Here is an 18,667-nt window from a genome sequence, read left to right as displayed (position 1 = left end):
TTAGTTATTTCAAAAATATTTGCTATTAAAATGGGATCATAGGCGTTGCAGTTCTAATGTTTATAAACATAGAACAATATCCTGTGTTGGACAACTGTAGGGTTTGCAGCCTCGTGCCAGAGGACAGAAATAATTACCCACAGTCAAAGTATAGCAGATGAACAGTTGGCAAAGGTCCATCAGAGCTCACATAACTGTAGAATGACTCTTAGCTCCCAGGGCCGCCAAGGAATGAGTTGTTAGGACCAGCAAGTGAGAAAGGGTTTAGAAGGCTTTACTACACGGGGAGTCTGCACCACACCAGCATGAAATGAACAGGGAAAACATTTTCTAGAACAGCAAAAAACAAGTGTTAGACACATTATTTTAGCTCGGTGGAAAAACTGAACTTACATATGATACTGTATGCAGTGGAAGATAGTAGGAGCGAGCGTTTGTGCCACACAACATTTTAACTATATAGTCAAAAATAAGTCTAAAAGTGTATAACAATTCCAAATCGGAAACAACCTGGTCAAACTCGCTTCCTACATATGTACAGGTCGGTCCATATTTAGCTTACATGGAGTACAGCCAACAGACACCAACCACGTGTGGCAGAGAATGAAGGCGAGAATGTGGTAGCATAACATGCTCTTGGCATTGCTGTGGGGAGGGGGAGGGGAAATGCGAGACACGCCCGCCAAGACAGGATGTGGCATAACGGCTAGAGCGGTCGCTTTTGACGCTGGGGAACAGAGTTTGAGTCTCGGCGGGAGGGTCAAGATCCTGTGAATCTGGGCAAATCACTTAATCTCTCCATGCATAAAAAAATGAATCTGTCTGTGTGCACTGCAACTGGCTCATCATGTAAAGCGCTCCGATACCATCAAGCCGAGTTTGCTTTATATTAAAGTGAAGAAAAAACACAGGAGACTAAGTTCAAACACATGCACTTGTATGGAGTGTGGGGGCAAAAGGACGGCCGTATGTGCTAGCATAACATGCTCCTGGCATTGCTGTGGGGAGGGGGGAGGGGAAATGCGAGACACGGCCGCCAAGACAGGATGTGGCATAACGGCTAGAGCGGTCACTTTTGAATGTAAATGTAAATGTAGGTGTATTTATATAGCGCAACCTGTCACCCAATGGGCATCCTGGCGCTTGCCTAGGGAACCCGTCCTGGTATTCCCCTGTGAGAGGCCCCGGCGGGGTGTCCACAGGGTGAAAGCCAGGCATCCCGCCGCGAGGGGCCGTCGTGGAGATTAAGCAAGCTATTGCCCAGAGTTGCAGAGTGAGACCCTGTGAGTCGAGTAGGCACCGGAGCGAGAATTGTCGAGGCTGTGGAATTTTGAGCCCGAGACCCGCTAAGGCGGGGAATCGAACCCTGGTCCACGGTCGATCCCAGCTTCCGGGTCTGCCGCCTCTAACCACTGAGCCACACTTCTCCACGGGCTGGGTAACAGAGTTTGAGTCTCGGCGGGAGGGTCAAGATCCTGTGAATCTGGGCAAATCACAGAAAGGGCGCCTATTAGGTGACCATGGAGGAGGGATAATAGGGTCGGATTGCAGGGTAAAGGAGGGATGAGAAGAGTTGGGGGAGGGGTCCGTCCAGGACAATGAATGCAGAGAGATACGCATATGGGTGCGGGCAATGGGAGGGACTTTTTGTTACCATTCCGAGATTTGTTTATTTATGCGTTTATATATATTGCTGACTTTACCAGAAGGTGTCATGCCTCCAAAAGAAAGGGAACAGAAGTGAGATACAAAAAACTTGCCTGGGTGGGAACGGGTAATCAGTGGCAGGATGAAGCCTCGAACCTGCTTAGAGGAGAAAAACAGATGGCCTACAAAGCCTCCGTGAAGCAGGGGGCGGGGAGCCAAACCCTTTGATGTAGCGGGCCGTGAAAACAAGCAATTAGGGGGGAAGCCTGTGGGAGGGAGGCTGATGGCTTTGAGGTGGGGAAATGTGCGTGCTTGTGGTCACGTGATTTCACGTGAACTGTTGAACATCCGCACTCGCAATCCGCCTGGTTTACCTTTCTGGTTTCACCCCAATAGGTCTCTCTACGAGACCTAACGATGGGCTGAGAATGTGGCCCATGTAATTACCAGTTAATTCCTTTGGGATCTCTACCACTGTTGCAGCCTCAGGTCGCATATGAGAATATTGCTGCTCCCAAAGACCGGCTTCTGTCCCTTACTTGCAGGGTCAGATTCTAGCAGGGTTGTCACTGCCGACTCTGGAAGCTTCCATTTACTCTCACACAACTTCAAACAAGCAGAGGAGGGAACTTTGTGTTTATCCACCTATGTCCCAGAACAGTTGGGCTAAAAGCATGATTGCCTCTGCATGAGTTCCTGTGCATGTTGCATAGCAGTCGCTGTAGGTTACTCTACCATAGGAATGAATTCTACCAGCCTGTCCCTCGCCCTTGTCCTAGCTGTCACACTGATCCTATTGCAACTATTGTCTCATTTTCCCACAGCACAAGCCAGCAGCAATGCCAGCCTTTACTGGGTCCCAATTACACAAATGGTCCAGGAGGTCCAGGATTAAAACAGCCTATGCTGAAGCGGTCTGGGCATCATTGCCTTTTTAATAGAAATGTATTACATTAATGCCAACGTGGACATGACAAGTGCCAAGGCCACTTGTATTCGTGCAGGGAGTTTGATTATCCAGAAGCAAGTAGAAACTGTCCTGTTTAACTTCAGGTAGAACTATAGGTTTATGTCGACCAATAGTCCAAGATTATTTGCGAAGGCTGTTGGGGTAGGTAATGCCCCCACCTTATTTGGCCACCACAAATTGGACCACACAGATTGTTGACCACCAAAGATCAATACCTCTGTCTTGTCCCCTTTGAATCTTAAGTAGTTTCTTTACATCCATGTGGCCACGACCTGCATACAGTTTTTAAAATTGGAGGCAGTTGCATCCATGTCTTTGGAGATATACACAATGATTTGGTTGTTGTCAGAATAAGACAAAGCCTGGAGCCCAGAAGATCAGTTTTGCCAGCAGGGAAACATACCAGTAGAACAGTGTTGGGCTCATAGAAGAGTCCTGAGGCACCCCACATGGCATTGTTATTGACGCCGAGCAAAACTGATACACCATGACCATCTGAGACTTGTCACTTAGGAAAGATGCCAAAGGTTTCAGTGCCAGGTCTGTGACCTCCAGTTGCTGGAGCTGATCGACAAGCTACGCTGGGGAGTTGGTATCAAAGGCTGCAAATGGGTCCAAAAGGACTAATGCTGCAGCCTCCCCATCATCCATCTTCGAACGGATGTTGGCTGCAGAAACTCGTGCTGTCTCAGTCCCATGGTTGCTCCTGAAGCCAAACTGAGATACATCTAGGAGTTGGAATTGTTCAAGATAGTTCACAACCTGGGCTTTTTGAGCAGAGGCTTAACCACTGCCTTTTTCCAAACTCTAGGAAAGCACCCATATATAATGACTTTATTAAGGGTTTCAGTAAGATGGGGAACTATACTCTTAGCTCCTAATTACTGTACATTAGAAAAACAAGGTTCAAGTGGGCAGCCCGATTTGACGCTGAGGAGGTAATGTGATGTCTGTTTTTGTGTCAACGTAGTGAAACACAATAGACCGGCTGTGGGGCTGTCTTCGGTGGACAGATTTTTTTTAAGGCCAAATGTGTCATGAGACTCTACATTAAAGGAGTTAGAGTGCTTATAGTTGTTAGGTCAATGGTCTTTGTATATAACCACAACTTTAGAGTAGAAGAAATTAGCCATCTGTCACAAAAATCCTGAGAGTTCTCTGTGCTCGAAGGAGCTGAGGAAACAGATAAAAGGTTATTCAACTTAAAAAGACCTCTGGTGGATTTAGTTGAAGCAAGCTCATTAGTGCAGTAGAGAAGTTTCTTCCCTCATAGTCACTTTATATTCAGCCAAAATAGCCTTATAGGCAAATTTTTCAGGAGAGTGGTTAGATTTTCGCCATCTTTTTGAATACCATGGTGCTGTTGGCGCCTTTCTTCATATATACATTTCCTTGAGTGGGGCCACAATTTTAAAAGATGCCGTGAGCCAAAAGGAAAATTCTGTGGCTGCTGATTCAGCATCCTCATGAACTGTTGATTTGCAGTTATTCAAGACCTTGGATAGGGATTCTACTATAAGCCCTTTCCAGTTTCCTTTTGAGCCCGAAAGGGGAATTCTTACAGTGTCTTCATATGAAGAGTATTGCAAGTCCTAAGGTAAAAATGTATGAAGCTGTATCTGCATATACTATACTGAAGTAAGGTATAGTGTGCACAGAGTCAGGGAGTCCCTAGAGGAATAACAGAGGTTAAATTAGGTAAGCACTAACCTCTCTCTTTGTGGTAGTGTGGGTGAGCAGTTAAGCTTATCCAGAGGGTGTCTCATTTATTGTATTCACTCGATCAAGACTGAGGTACACAGACTTAATCCAGACCAATTAAGTAAGTATAAAAAGGTATACTTGTGTTTTATTTTTAGAACCGAGGAGGACTTGGTAAAATATACTTTCAATTGTAAACCTCTACACAGAAATGCAATTGGGAATGGATTTGTACTTGCTAAAGGTTGGTATGACCTTAAAAAGCAGTTTGAATTACACAGTAATTACTTTTAGGATACCTCTTGATTACCTTTATATTACACAGAGTACTGGGGTGGTTTGGCTAGATTCCACACCTAAGGACCTCTCAATAAATGGTAAGTAAGACTTTTCTTGCCTTGAATTATAGTTACTGTTTTCCCCATACAAAAACAACAGTTCAACACAAACCATTTTTAGGCCCAAAATCTCATAACATAGGTTCCTAGGGGAGAAAAATGGTTATCAGTTTTACTCGTAAGTAAACATCTTTTAAGTGGGCATTTTTGGGGTTAGGACCAAGGTTCCCCAAACTCTAGGTAGGCACTATAGTTGCACCATCAGCGGCACTGGTACGGCCAGGTGCGGATTGCAGGGGCCCAATGTTCCCCAATGGGGCAAAGGGAGCCTTCGGTCAGGGACTGCTTATGAGCAGGCCACTCGGGTGTGGGAGCAAAGCTAATGGGTTAAGGTCAGCACTGCATGGGCCAACAATCAGTTCAAAACGCACCACCAGCGGCACTGGGGCTGCCGGGTGCAGGGTGCGAAAAAGACGTTGGAGACCCTGTGATTATTTCTATGGAAACCTTTGGTTCAGTAAAGTTGCTGCAGGCTCAGGCATGGAGACTTCCTGAAGGCGACCACTGGCTGGAGAGTTAGGTTAAGTTCATGGGGGATGCCTGGACACTGTCGATTGGGCCACCCAAGGCTGCGGGGTGTCGGGTGCAGGGGTGTCTTCTGGCTTTGGGTTTTCTTACCAACTCCGGTCGGGGGGACTATTCAGACTTAGGCTGCAGGCCCATCTTGGAGCTTGAGGGAGGTCAGACTCACCAGATCCACGGTCAAGATCGCTGGGGAGACTTCCTCGTAGTGTTGGGCCACTCTAACTCATTCCATGGCTGTCGGGTGCAGAGTGTTGCAAAATCGCTAAATCGACGAAATCCGGATTCTGGTCTTGGGGCCTTTGTGGAGCAAACCCGGTGCTCACAAGAGACAGAGTCTGTAAAGGGAGTGCAAGACAGGTCCTCCGGGCTCTGAGTGTCTGCTGGTTGTTCTACGAGCTGGTTTGTTAGCAGTAGGCAGGTCGTAGTTGGGACAGGCCGGTAGGGCCGGGGCCAAAACGGTAGGTGTCATCATCTTCATGGGTCAGCTCGGCTCTTCGGTCCTTCTTTCTTCCTCACATGTGATGGCCAGGTTCAGGGTTATCCCAAAATACTAGATTTAGGGGCGTTTAAAGGGGTGTGCAGGTCGGGACAAATGGGTGCCTTCCTTGGGGTGGGTACACCCCATAGTGTGCAACCCTCCAGTAGAAGGGGGGCATGAGCCTCTTCCTGATTGGTTGGGTCCCTTCATGTTCTAGATGGAGCGGACTGAGATGTGTGTTTCATGGGCACACCTCTTCTCATAGCTTGGTTTTCCCGCCGATTCTCCTGCCCCAAGTGGGGGGCAGATCCAATGGCATCCTGGGACCCAGAGAGCGGAGACTTTCTTTAAAGGGCTCCAGAAACCTGCTGGTGGTGGCAAATGGTGGGCAACTATTCAGGAACTAAACCAGTTCTGGTCTTTTTTTCAGGGGGCATCTCGAAGATGCCCTTTAAGTGCATTTTACATAAAATCCCACACTGGCATCAGTGTAGGTTTAATGTGCTGAGACGTTTGCTACCAAACTTCCCAGATTTGAGTAAATCCATTTCGGAGCTGGGGCGTTCTTAATGACCAACTACCAGACCATATACTCTTTATGGTTTAAGTACACTTACAATGTCTGAAAATGGACTTGGACACTGTAGGGGTACAGGGCTCATGCCACTGTGCCCTCAGCTAAGGCTAGGGCACCCTACTAGAGGGGTGGGGCACCTAGGCCTCAGGCAATGGGTTGCAGGGATGGCACACAGGGATGTGCCATTTTCAGACTTTGCTTTTCTCTGCACCAAAACACGCAGCCTGCAATTGCAGTGTGTGGGTGTTGAGGTACAGGGACTCTAAGGGTGACGCAACAGTTGCTGCAGACCTTACAGGCATTCCCTGGTCGCAGAGCCCTTGGTCTCCAGGTTAGACTCTTCTCCACATTAGCGTGCTTGAGTTGCAAACAGTTCCCTTAGCATCAAAGGTGTACCTCCCGTCCATCAAAGAGAAATTGATGCAGGTTCTCTAAGACAACACGACCACCATGTGGTACTGCAACAAACAGGACTTTGTTGGGTCATGGATCCTTTGCCAGGAGGCTCTACATTTCTAGGAGTGGCTGAACTCTCTGGGCATCTCCATGATTCCCCCAAACACCTGGTAAGATCTTTAAACGTCAAGGCAGACAAACTCTGCAAACTTTGCCTGGCAGATCACATATGGAAGCTGCTTTAAGAGGTGGTGTAGGGCATCTTCCAACAGTGTCTGAACCTCAAAGAGTGCAAATCGTTAATATTTTGAATGTTGAAGTTCCCCAGACGATTATCCTTTGGAGGCGCCATTCGCCTCCAATGGGGCTAAGGACTCCAGTATGCCTTTCCACCCCTGCCTGTCTGTCCCAGAGTACTGAAAAGTATCCAGAAAGACCGGGCCTAGGTCGTCCTAGTTGCCCCAACTGAACAAGGAGAGTGTGGTACCTGGACCTTCTGACCATTTGCATCTGCCCTCCACTTTGGCTGCCTCTTCAGGTGGACTGTCTGTTGCAATAGCAGGGTCTGGTCCTGCACCTGAATCTGCACAGCCTACTCCTCCATGCCTTGAGATTGAACAGCGACAGTTGATGGCTTTCGATCTCCCTCCTGAAATGGTTCATGTAATTTTGCCAGGCCTCATTTCACCAAAACTGTATAGTATATGCTAAATGCCAGGCAAAATTTGTTGTTTGATATACTTTCCATGACATTCAGCTTTTGCAGGCAAGGTTATCAGGCATCCTGCTGCTTTGTCTTTTCTTAGTCCAGCAAACCTTTGCTAGGGCAACAGTTAAGGGTAATCGTTCAGCCTTTATCTGTTAGTCAGATCAGATCTCTCTTTTCAGATCACCTGTTGTGATGAGCTTATTAAAGGGGCTGTCCATGTGTTCCCACAAATACTTTTTGTAATGCTTCAGTGAGACCTCAAGTTGTTGTTATCACATACCTGTTGTGCACTTTTTTTAAGCAGATGCACAGCTGCTCTGTCTAATCACCAGAAAAACTGTATTCCTCGGCAAGTGAGTGAACTCCAGGCATTGTACGCCCAACAGCCTACTTTATTTCTGGAGAAGCTGGTCATTCAGACAAGAGGAACATTCTTGCCAAAGGTTGTGAGGCCCTACCACATAGGGCAATCCATCACCTTGCTGGTTTTCTATGCCTGTTTCACCCATCCAAGGATGTCGAACAGTTCAGTCCGCTTGATCCTAAGAGAGCTGTCAGTTTTTACATCGATCGGACCAGAAACCATCAATTTGACGACCAACTTATCTTTGGCTTCTCTAAAGCAAAAAAGGGGAAAGCAGTGCAGAAAAGAACCATCTCCCGATGGATTGTTTTATGCATACTCTGCTATGGGTGAGCTAAAAAGCAGTCTCCGGAAAGCTTGCACATTCATTCCGCCTGAGAAAAGGCTTGTACCACTGCAATGTCGTACAGTGTGCCAGTCTCTGACATCTGCCAGGCTGACGTGGACATCCCACCACGTTCAGAAAACACTACTGCCTGGAGGGCCAGGCCCAATGGGATAGGCATTTTGTCCAAACTATCATGCAGGATTTCCTAGCCGGAGCCATTCCACAGACGACCCACCTGGCAAGGTATTGCTTTGGTATCTAGTCACAAAGAGAGGAATCCACAGTCAGCAGCTCTAGTAGAAGAACCAGTTACTTATCTTCGATAATGCCTTTTCTGGTAGATGCTCAGTCTAATCACAGATTCCTCATTGACCCATCCTGCTCTCCATTCTGTGGATTGGACTCCTATGGCCCATTAATAAGATCACAAACGAACTATATTGACACTGGCAAATTCAGATTTTTATAGGCTTGCAGTCCAATGCCGCAGACTGATATGCGGAAGAAATTGACGTCTGGGCACAGAGGTGGTACATTGATATAGTGGCCCTAACGTCATATGCTGGGTATCATGGATCCGACGCAAGGCTGCATGACACCACCTTTCGGTGTGGTGTGCAAGGGTATGGATTTAAAAAAAAATCCAGAACCAGTCTGGTGCCTGGGGGTATTAACAAGATGAGGAATATGTGGTTAAGTTCTCTACATGAAAAGTCGTAATAGAAGGTAACGTTTTTTCTGGGGATTATAGCCAGACCTATGCCAAAAAAACACAGCATAGGTGTTAGACTTGGTATCTTTTGGCATGTTTCCCCTCAGTTTTTGCTTTCTGACCTCCCGGTTTTGACCTGTTTTTGCTGGCGTAACGTTTCTGCGCACTTTTTGCACTGCCGATCAGTGGTAAAGTGCGGGCGTTCTCCGTGTCAATTGTGTTATGGATTGGTGTTTCCATGATTGGATATTTGATTTACGTGTTAGCCCCTAGTAAAGTGCACTGCGTATCCCTGGGCTGGTAAATCAAATGCTACCCGGGGGCCTGCAGCACTGGTTGTGTCACCTGCGTGAGTAGCGTTACTTCCCGTAGGAATAGCGTCTCCAGTAGGTACTCCGGTATGTACTTAAATTAAGTTTCGAAATGACTCATCAATTCTTCGTTCAAATGATGCTTGTTAGTTTATTTCTTTTTTCTTATATCAATCATCATACTATTTTGTTCATAGTATTTCAGACAATTTTTTCACATTTTCTGCCCTATGCATTTCGGGCTGGCGCCCTTCTTCAGGGGACTTAATCCTGAAAGCAAACACGTCAAGCACATCTATGGCAACCAAGCGATACAAAACGCTATACATCAATGTAGTGCATCTATTTTTAAACGGTGAAATGTAGGCATGCATAAATTTAGTGAGACAAGAATTTGTGAACAGTGGTCAGGAGAACCTCAAAAATTCAGAGGTGTGCACGAGAGGCACTGTGACTTTGTTGCTGTTGCGAGGTGCAAAAATCGTGTAAGTGCGGTGCAAGAAAGGTAAAACGACTGTGCCTGAATGTGCACTAAGTAACAAGTTTTTTTATGGACCTTTTGGAAGTGCGAGCAATTGACAAGTAACATCGGTAGATATAAATGTGGGTAAACTCGAATATAGTAAAAATGTTGCTACCAACAAGTGCAACGGTGTGCCCCGTATTAAACGATTACTCGTTTCTAACCTGAAGCGTGGCTGTGTGTTTATCAAAAAGGATGGTAAAAGCATAGCACTGGTGGGTACCTGGGGTTAAAGGAGGAAGATTGATAACAAATCGAGCCGATTACAAAAATACAAAGATCGTGATGTGCAGGTTCAATCTCCTTCGTACCAAGAGTTTATGGGCAGCAAAGCAACACTGATGGCACTGTGTTTATGCGATGTCAGTTTTTCAATTCCGGTACGTGCCGAACGAAAGTCCAGTCACGTGACTGTAAAGAAAAGTGAGGACATACTTCGATGGGTAGTTCGAATCACCATAATAGGACTTCTCTTATCTCATACTATCACAAACATGTTGCGATAAATAATATAAGTACGGTAAAACAATATATCTAAAGGAGAAAGTAAAGAAACCTCGAATTAAAATTCCAGTTGCACGCTAAACGAGAATACGGTCACTTGATCGTAAAAGGTGAAAACGTACTTCAGTGAGTAGTTTAATAGCTAGTGTGGGACTACTCACGAGTCTCGCACGATTACTAAAGTTTTACTATAAACTATGTGACATGCGATGTAAAAAAAGGGAGATAGAAAGAAAAAGGGTGGGCGGTAAAAACTGTTGTCCAGGAAAGGACACGATACGGTGAACCTGAGTACTCAGAAAAATAAAAATGAAAAAATTAAATAATAAAAAATAAGTGTGAATCAATGTGTACGAGTCAATAAGAGTGCATGACCAGTATGTGCGAATCGGTGTGAACAAGTGTGTGTGACCAGGTGTCTCTGTAGGTGTATCAGACAAAATCATTACATTCATGGGCTCAGTATACGAAGAGGATCTGTAACAATCTATAAAAAGCTGCTAAATTCTAGACGTTTGTTCAGTCCTTTCGGCTATATAGATGATAGGTGGTTTATCCAATGCATTTCTTTTCTTAGAAGATGTTGAGGATTGTCTCGACCTGGCAACTGTGGTACCATTTCTAAAATGCAGAAGTGTAACTGACTTGGATTCTGGTTGATTTGGATTCAAATGTACAGCTACGTGGGTTTGGTGTTCTTAAGTCTGATATTACTTTTATGCTCTGTAATTCTTGTCTTTATTTTTCTCGATATTTTTCAAACGTAGACCAGTCCACAAGGGCATTTTAACATGTATACTAAGTTGTGACTATTGCAAGTACCTGTCACCTTGAGTTTAATGGCGGTTCCCCGTATTGGATGAGATATTTAATTCCCTTCAATTATGGCATTGCAGTTACTGCAGGTATAGCATGGAAGGGTACCACAATGTTTTATAGTTGATGTATTTTCCTTATTGTTTAACAATTCTTTGAGGTTCTTGGTACGTTCATAGGCGAACCTGGGATTACTTGGAAAAAAATCTTCTAAAGTCATCTTCTAATGTGAGTAATGGGCAGTGTTTTAATATTGCCTTCTTGATGCTGAAGCTTCTTGTAGAAATTTAGATACGAAAACTGACCTTTGTTCCTCACTTTTGTGTCGCGGGATTAACAATTGGTTTCTGTCCATGTTCTGGACTCTCTCAACATCTTCGTTCAGAATGGGCTCTGGGTATCCTCTCCCTTTGAATTTTGAAACGGCGGTTACTTTAGGCTTCTCATAAATTTCAGTAAAAGAGGCGATTCTTTTGATTCGGAGTAGTTGGGAAAACGGATGGTGTCTTTTTAAAGAAGGTTGGTGGAAGCTGTGGTAATGAAGTAAATTATTTCTGTCTGTGGGTTTATGGTATACACTTGTTTTCAATGTTCCACTGTTGTTGGTCATCATGACATCAAGAAAAGGTAACTCATTTTGACTAATGGTTGATGTAAATGTAATTCTTTCATTGACTTTAAGATTCTGGATAGCGGAGATCAAAACTGTCTCTGATCCATTCCACAGGACGAAGATATCGTCAATATATCGCTTATAAAGGATTAAGTTGTGTTTCCACTCCGGATTTTGCAGAATATGGTCTGTCTCAAAACGGTGCATGAAAATGTTGGCGTAGGATGGTGCCGCACAATTTTCCCTAAATCTAGTCAGGATAAGGGAGTGTAACTCCCTTATCCTGACTAGAGTGGAGATTTTTGCCTGGCTTCGGCTCGTGCCCAAGTCTACAAAAAAATCCCATTTCTACCAATAGGTTTGTAGTTTTGGGAGTGGCACTGGTGAGTAAACCTATAGTGATCAAATGGTTGCGCCTTCAACCATCAGACATAGTTCAATGGGAAAAAGATGTGATCGAAGGGTCACAGGCTGAGGAAATTGAAATGTGTGAGGTTAACACGGATGAGAAATCAGTGGAAGATTCGTGCATGTAGGCTGAAATGATTCACGCATTAGTTTGGGAATAGGGGAGCTAAGTTAGGTTATCCCCCTAAGATAAACCTTCTTGGGGGTAGACTATGTAAATAACTTGAGGAATACGATGAAATACATGAAGTTACACTACGGCTGTGTATCAAACTGATCAAGAATTTTAATGCTCCTGTGCTGCTAAAAAAAGACAAAAAATAAAGACAAAAATATACATTTAGTAGCTGTATATGCTTGCAAGAGATTTGAATGCTGAAAAGTACTGCTTGAAGAGGTTAAATTATCAGTCAACATAATATGTAAATAAATAATTATGAACTTATATTAATAAAATAAACCAGATTGACCCCTATTAATGAACCAATGTATGCATTTCAAAGCACATTTTTATTGTCTGTTTTCTTACTCTGTGTACTCACCTGCACTTAAACTACCTTCTGCAAGAAGATGAGACCACCGGGCGACACTGCTGCATCATCGCCTTTGCAGGTCTTTCACTTTCTCTTCAAAGCATATGCACTTAACCCTCTCTCCAAACAAAAATTTAACCACGCTCTTCAAAGGTTTAAAAAAAACAAAAAAACACACAGCCAGTGCGTGGTTCTTTGCTATTCCTGTCAAAGTTGAACGCCTACGCAAAAATTGGCACACTTCTACTCTCTGCTTAGAGCAGGGAGGCACCTTAGATGCCCTTTCTCTTCAGTGCTGGGAGTCTCACCAAGATTCTTCCTTTATTCTAAAAACCCTTACGTGCTCATCTAGTACTCCACTAAAATTCTGCAATTGTGAACACATTTGGTCCTTCTCTTCCATGAGTTGGACTGATGGCATTATTTAGAGTCATTCCAATCACTCTAGTGTTGGCTTTTAAAGATCATTCTTTGATGATGATTTTCATGTAAGGATTTATTGTTTAATGCGCTGTGGGTTTAAGGTTTCTACTGAGATTGAGAAGCAGAGAGAGACATTCTACCTTTTTGTTGTTTTTACGTTTTTTCCCCAGGCTACAGATTTATCAGGATTTACGGGATGAGTTGGCAAAAGTCAAATCCTTGGAAGGAATTGTGGATGTGAACCGAAAACTGAAGCAGAAATGCCAGGTACAAAGAGTAAACTTGAGGCCTTTCTTCTTTTTAGTTGTCTCATAGTATCCCAGAAAACCCTGTATCCAAATCCTCACTTATTTCTTCTAACAGGTTGTCCTCCACATCTCTCTAGCTTGTCTGCGCCTCCATAACCACTACCTGGCATCACCCTTCCACTCCTCAATGGCACCGTCCACCTTCTGTTTTTTTCCAATGACTGGTGGAGTTCTATCCATCACAACACTTCAACCACCATGTGAGGGTGCTCATGAATGCCATCCTTCCACGGCTCTCCTCCCTTATCCCGCTTCCTGCTGAACCCCCTTCTTGTAGCTCCCAGCCCATTGCCAATTGTGTAGCCCCTTTCAAACCTGCTTATTTTTTACAGAATTAGATCTTTTATAGATCTGGCTGTCATCTAGCAAGGAGTTTTTAACACATTAAAATAAGTATTTATGGAAAAACATTAACATAATAGCCTATCCACTTCACTTATTGGGCTGGTTTTTCTGAGCCACTCAAATAAGGTAGGCCTTGGACCACAACCCTGTGCCAACCTTCAGATCGTACTGTAAACGTTCCATCCCTCCTCCAGGTCAAAGCATTTTTAGATTGCTTCTCTGTTCAAATGTTTATGGATATCTGATAGATAGATGTCTTGAAATTAATTTTGGATTTAATTTAGCTGACTGGAGGCATTTTTTTAAAACCCTAAAAAATGTTTCCTCTCGAAGACATGTTCTCATTTAATGTTTTCTTGGATAAGAAAAGCATTGGTTACAGAAGTGTTACAGGGATTCTGTTTATGCTCCGATATTTTAGTCTTTAACGAGTTAGAGAAAATACCAATTACAGAGAAGGGGGATTACAGGTAAGCAATATTTCTATGTAAAAGATTTTCACTTTTAAAACCTTAAAAGATAAGACATTTACTTTTCTTAAATAAAAAGGCATTAATCTGAAAATAAATCTGCAAGAAGTTGTGCCCCCATTTTTCTAGGTGGAAAAATACTTTGATGCATTATCAAGAACTTGAACAATCTGTTAGCCCTTTGTGATACCCCCACAACAATGAAATTTGATACAAGCACTTTCTCATTAGGGAAACTGGTTGGGGTAGTCCGAACCAGCGGTATGTATATGAGTGTTGTTGTTGTTTTTTTAAATCTTTATTGTACCCCAATTAATAAAGCAACAAGTTGTGTTACCTCCACAGAGACTGTTCGCACTGACGAGTTATAGAACTACAAAAAGGCACATGGTGTAAATGTATACAGCACTGGCTGTTGAATGGTCAAGCAAATCCTATGAATACTACAAAAACTTACCAAATGGGCTGCTTTTCACTACATTTGCAGAAATCTATTGCGGAAACTATAAATCTACTCAATGTGTACGCATTCACTCTTCAAGGCGCAGCCACATTTTTAATGAAATACCACTCTTAAACAAGTAAAATTTAGCTAAAGCAGTCCATAGTGGAACTCGATAGGCTTAATACTGCATAATAGAAATATCTCTGGACAGTGAAGCTGTGATTAGAAATCAATGTTTGTGAATAAAAACAAATAAAGTAAGAAGGTGGTAGAAACCCTTCATCAAACAAATCATGATTCTCCTCCATATTTGAGTGCTCCAAGCAAAGGGATAAAATATTTTCACGGAATTACAGGTGAAGACTTTGATGTGGGCAGACAGTCCTTCTTCAACTATAATAATTTAGTGCATTTTTTAGAGGTCCCACGAGGAATCCTTGCTTCTGTAGAAGCACAAGGATGGGAGAGAACCAGAACAATCCTTATCACCCGCAAAATCAATTTCCTAGATGCAAGTTCGTCAGTTTTCACAACCAGCAAAAATACCTTCTCCTACTTAGTATGCCCCACCTAGCAATTCATCTCGACACAACAACAGAATTGAGGGTATTTAATTTTGAAGAAATTGTTTTTTTTTAATTGAAATTCATATATCACATAAAAGGCCAATATATGTTTCACAACTGCCATGTCTTTTCTTCAAGGCATACATTCTATCAGAATCTATGGAAAAAAATATCAAAATACATTTATACAGCAAAACAATGCAATACAATAATTAATATCCATTACAGTGTATTATTAAAAATAATTGATGAAAATAAATGTTCTAAAAATAATTATTGTGGACTACACTGGAATATGATTTTGTGTTACAATTGTCCATCAATATCTTAGGTGATTTACACAATTGTTAAAACTGGGAATTCGATGCATGTATATATGTTTTTAGCAATTGAAGAAATAATCATAACTTAATCGGAAATCAGAAATTGGAATGTCACATTAAAGCTACGAAACTGGTGGGGAGGAATACTTTGCATTTACCAGTTTAGTATTTCTGCTAAATGATTCATTCAGAGGGCTCTGGCATTGAGTTGTTATTAATATATTGCGAGGATGCAAAATTTGTTATGAGATTTTGGAACCTATTTTCATTGAATGCACAGCCTAAAATTTGGGAATCGACCAATAGGATTTCCTGCCATTTTTATTTTTATAAATATAATATACATTTTTGATTGTTTTGTCATAAACATAGTATGTGTTTTCAAAGATTCTTGGAGAATTTGGGCCCTGAAGTAAGACATGGTAGTTGTGAAACATGTGTTGGCCTTTTATGTGATTTATGAATTGCAATAAAAGAAACCCATTTCTGGGAAAATGGATACCGTCTTGTAAACCCGCATGTCTGATGTTTCCATACCATTGGTTTCTTGTTTCAATAGACACATGAGTGTGTCCCATTGTGAAAGATTGCCACATAGTGGAATTTACTAAAAGACCAACAATATCTAACAGCTCCAAGCAAAAACATCTGTCTCAGGTAGAAGATATCCTTGATATGTTGTTGAAGAGGGTGTTGACAGAGCCACCTTCAAAAGAAAGCAGCCAATAAGTCTACACTTTCTGGTCAAGTGAGATATGTGGAGATTAAATTTGTACCTTTGCACAAATTTAGCCAAAAGTAGCAAAGTGCCACATAAGGTCAAATGTCAGCATAGAGTGAACGAGTGGTGGAAGAGTTGACTAGATTCTTGGATAAAGAGATTACTGTTAATGCATTGTGCTGTAATGTTCTTTAAAGAGTCCTTCAACCTTTCCCTAACTGGGAGCTGTATGCTCGCACTCCTGACTGATATGGGGATGTTGTTGAAGATTCTAGGTGCATAGATGTAAAATGCCTGCTGCCTTGTTTTTTTTCTTTTTTTTACACCCCTTATTCTCCAGTTTCATGGTTTCCTGGCTGTGAGCATGCCACGTGCCACCTGAGATGGTGAGCTTGTCTGCAAGATAAGCAAGGGTTCTCATTGTGATGGTTTTATAACTGACATACAGATTGTGAGCATGGTGTGTGCCACTCATAAGAATGGGGGTGGTGTGATCATATTTCTCAAAGCCTTGAAGAGATATGGTGACTGTGCAGGATGCCTTTTAGGAGGATATAGGGGGGGGCAGTGTGGAGCCTTGGAGGCCATGAAGCAGGACACTACACCATTCAGATGAGATAGTATCTGAAAGGGACTGTAGTTTTAGATTCCTTACCTTAGAATTACCCCCAGGCGTCAGACTGGATCCTTCGGGCCCCGCAGACTCAGCTGGGGGCCCTGGGCCTTCGAGGCCGGCGACTTTGGCGGACCCCTGAGGATCCAGGCCTGGGTCTGGATCGGTGCTGGTCGACCTCACGGTACCTTCCCCAGCACCGATTCCAGTGATGCCGCCCTGACGCCAGTTGTGCCCCCAACCGGTGCCGACCCCAGCCTCACTCCCGACTTATACACGAAGCCGAACCGCCGTCAACCCACACTGCTACCAGCACTGACCGGTACTTTTGTACCACTGTTCTTTCCTGGTGTTCCTTTCTGCCCTGACTGGCGGCCAGAGGAAGGTGAGGAGATCTGGGAGGGGGTCTGTTGACCCACTAGCAGATCAGCTTGAAGAGCCGCACTGGAGAGAGGAGTTTGGTGATGACAGTGGTCTGGATACCTCTCCGGACCTTGGTATGCTTTCTCTCCCTAACGTGGCTATGGAAGAGGGAGCCTCCTACGCTGTGGTGTTAGGTAGGGTGGCTGAGGTCTTGGGCCTTAAGCTTCCTACGGTGGCAGTCAGGACTAACCACCTGACTGAGGGGCTACAGCTGGCAGCAGCTTCTTCAGAGCCCGTGCTGCCTTTCAGTGAGGTCCTTACTGACATCCTTCTGGGCACTTGGTCCAAGCTCAGCACAGGGGCTCTTGTGGACAGGATGATTGCCTGACTCCACTGCCCGGGCGACCCACTTTTTCGCTCCGAACACCCTACCCCGAGAGGTTGGTGGTCCAAGCCTCATCCTCCAAAGGAAGCACATTCCCTACAGCTTCCCAAGATAGGGAATCCAAAGAGCTGGAACATCTTGGTAAGAAGTTGTTTTCTTCTACCAGCTCAGGACTGCGGTTGGTGAACACTGTATGTCTCTTGGGCCTTTACGCACACACGGTGTGGAACATGGTTGCTCAAGTGCAGCAACAGTGCCGGGAGGAGGCCCGGGCCATACTCACTCGAGCTGTTGCTGAAGTTCGAAACGCAGAAAAGTTCACCATCCAGTGTAGGCTGGATACCTCTGACTCGCTGGGCAGAATGCTTTCCACATCAGTAGCCCTGAGTCGCTACTCCTGGCTGAGGTCCTCTGGTCCCTTTGGGTGGCCAATCTACCCTTTGCAGGATGCTTATTTTCACATCCCCGTCTTGCCTGACCACTGGCGTTACCTACAGTTTGCAGTAGGCCGCAAGCATTTTCAGTTTACCGTGCTCCCCTTTGGCCTTACCAGTGCCCCTCGGGTGTTAACGATAGTGATGGTAGTGGTCGCAGCACATCTGCGCAGATCAGGGGTTCAAGTCTTCCCCTATCTCGACGACTGGATGTTGAAGGCGGACTTGCCCCAGGCTGTTGTCTCCCACCTCCAGACTATGGCAGACCTCCCACATTCGCTGGGGTTCACTGTTAACATGCCGAAGTTGCACCAGTTGCACCTGATTCCCTCCCAGAAGCTCCTTTTCATCGGAGCGGTTGGCACAGAGCGGTTTCGGGTCTATCCTCCCAAGCAGCAACTCCAGGATATTTGGTCTATGATACCCCTCTTCCCCCGGATTTCAGTGAGAATGACCCTGAGGCTGCTGGGCCTCATGGCCCCCTGCATCCTGCTGATGGATCATGCCAGATGGCTTATGCGAGCTCTGCAGTGGGACCTGAAGTTCCTGTGGGGGCAGCATCAGGGGAATCTTTCCAATGTCATCCAGATCTCGGAGGGGACTGCAAGTCCGTTGCAGTGGTGGCTCACGAACCAGGATTGAGTCAACTGCAGATCCCTCTCCATTCCCCTATGGGAGTTCACAGTAGTGAAAGATGTATCATTCCAGGGATGGGGCAGCCACATGGGAGAGACAAGGATCAGAGGCCTCTGGTCTCC

At 44.4% G+C, this 18,667-nt stretch overlaps 1 protein-coding gene across 2 annotated transcripts in view; it reads left to right on the top strand.

Annotated features, from left to right (window-relative positions):
• DUS1L (dihydrouridine synthase 1 like) overlaps nt 1-18,667 on the top strand; it is a 245,163-nt gene that overhangs the window by 191,535 nt on the left and 34,961 nt on the right. For both annotated transcript variants that reach the window (XM_086931197.1, XM_086931196.1), the window contains exon 9: nt 13,107-13,203. In XM_086931197.1, the coding sequence (XP_086787323.1) occupies nt 13,107-13,203 (97 nt within the window). The remainder of the gene's footprint in view (nt 1-13,106; nt 13,204-18,667) is intronic.

This window comes from Lissotriton vulgaris, chromosome 7 (assembly GCF_964263255.1).
Source record: "Lissotriton vulgaris chromosome 7, aLisVul1.2, whole genome shotgun sequence".
Lineage (NCBI taxonomy): Eukaryota > Metazoa > Chordata > Amphibia > Caudata > Salamandridae > Lissotriton > Lissotriton vulgaris.
The sequence above is the reverse complement of the archived record's forward strand: the minus strand, read 5'-3'. Positions and strand labels throughout refer to the sequence as shown.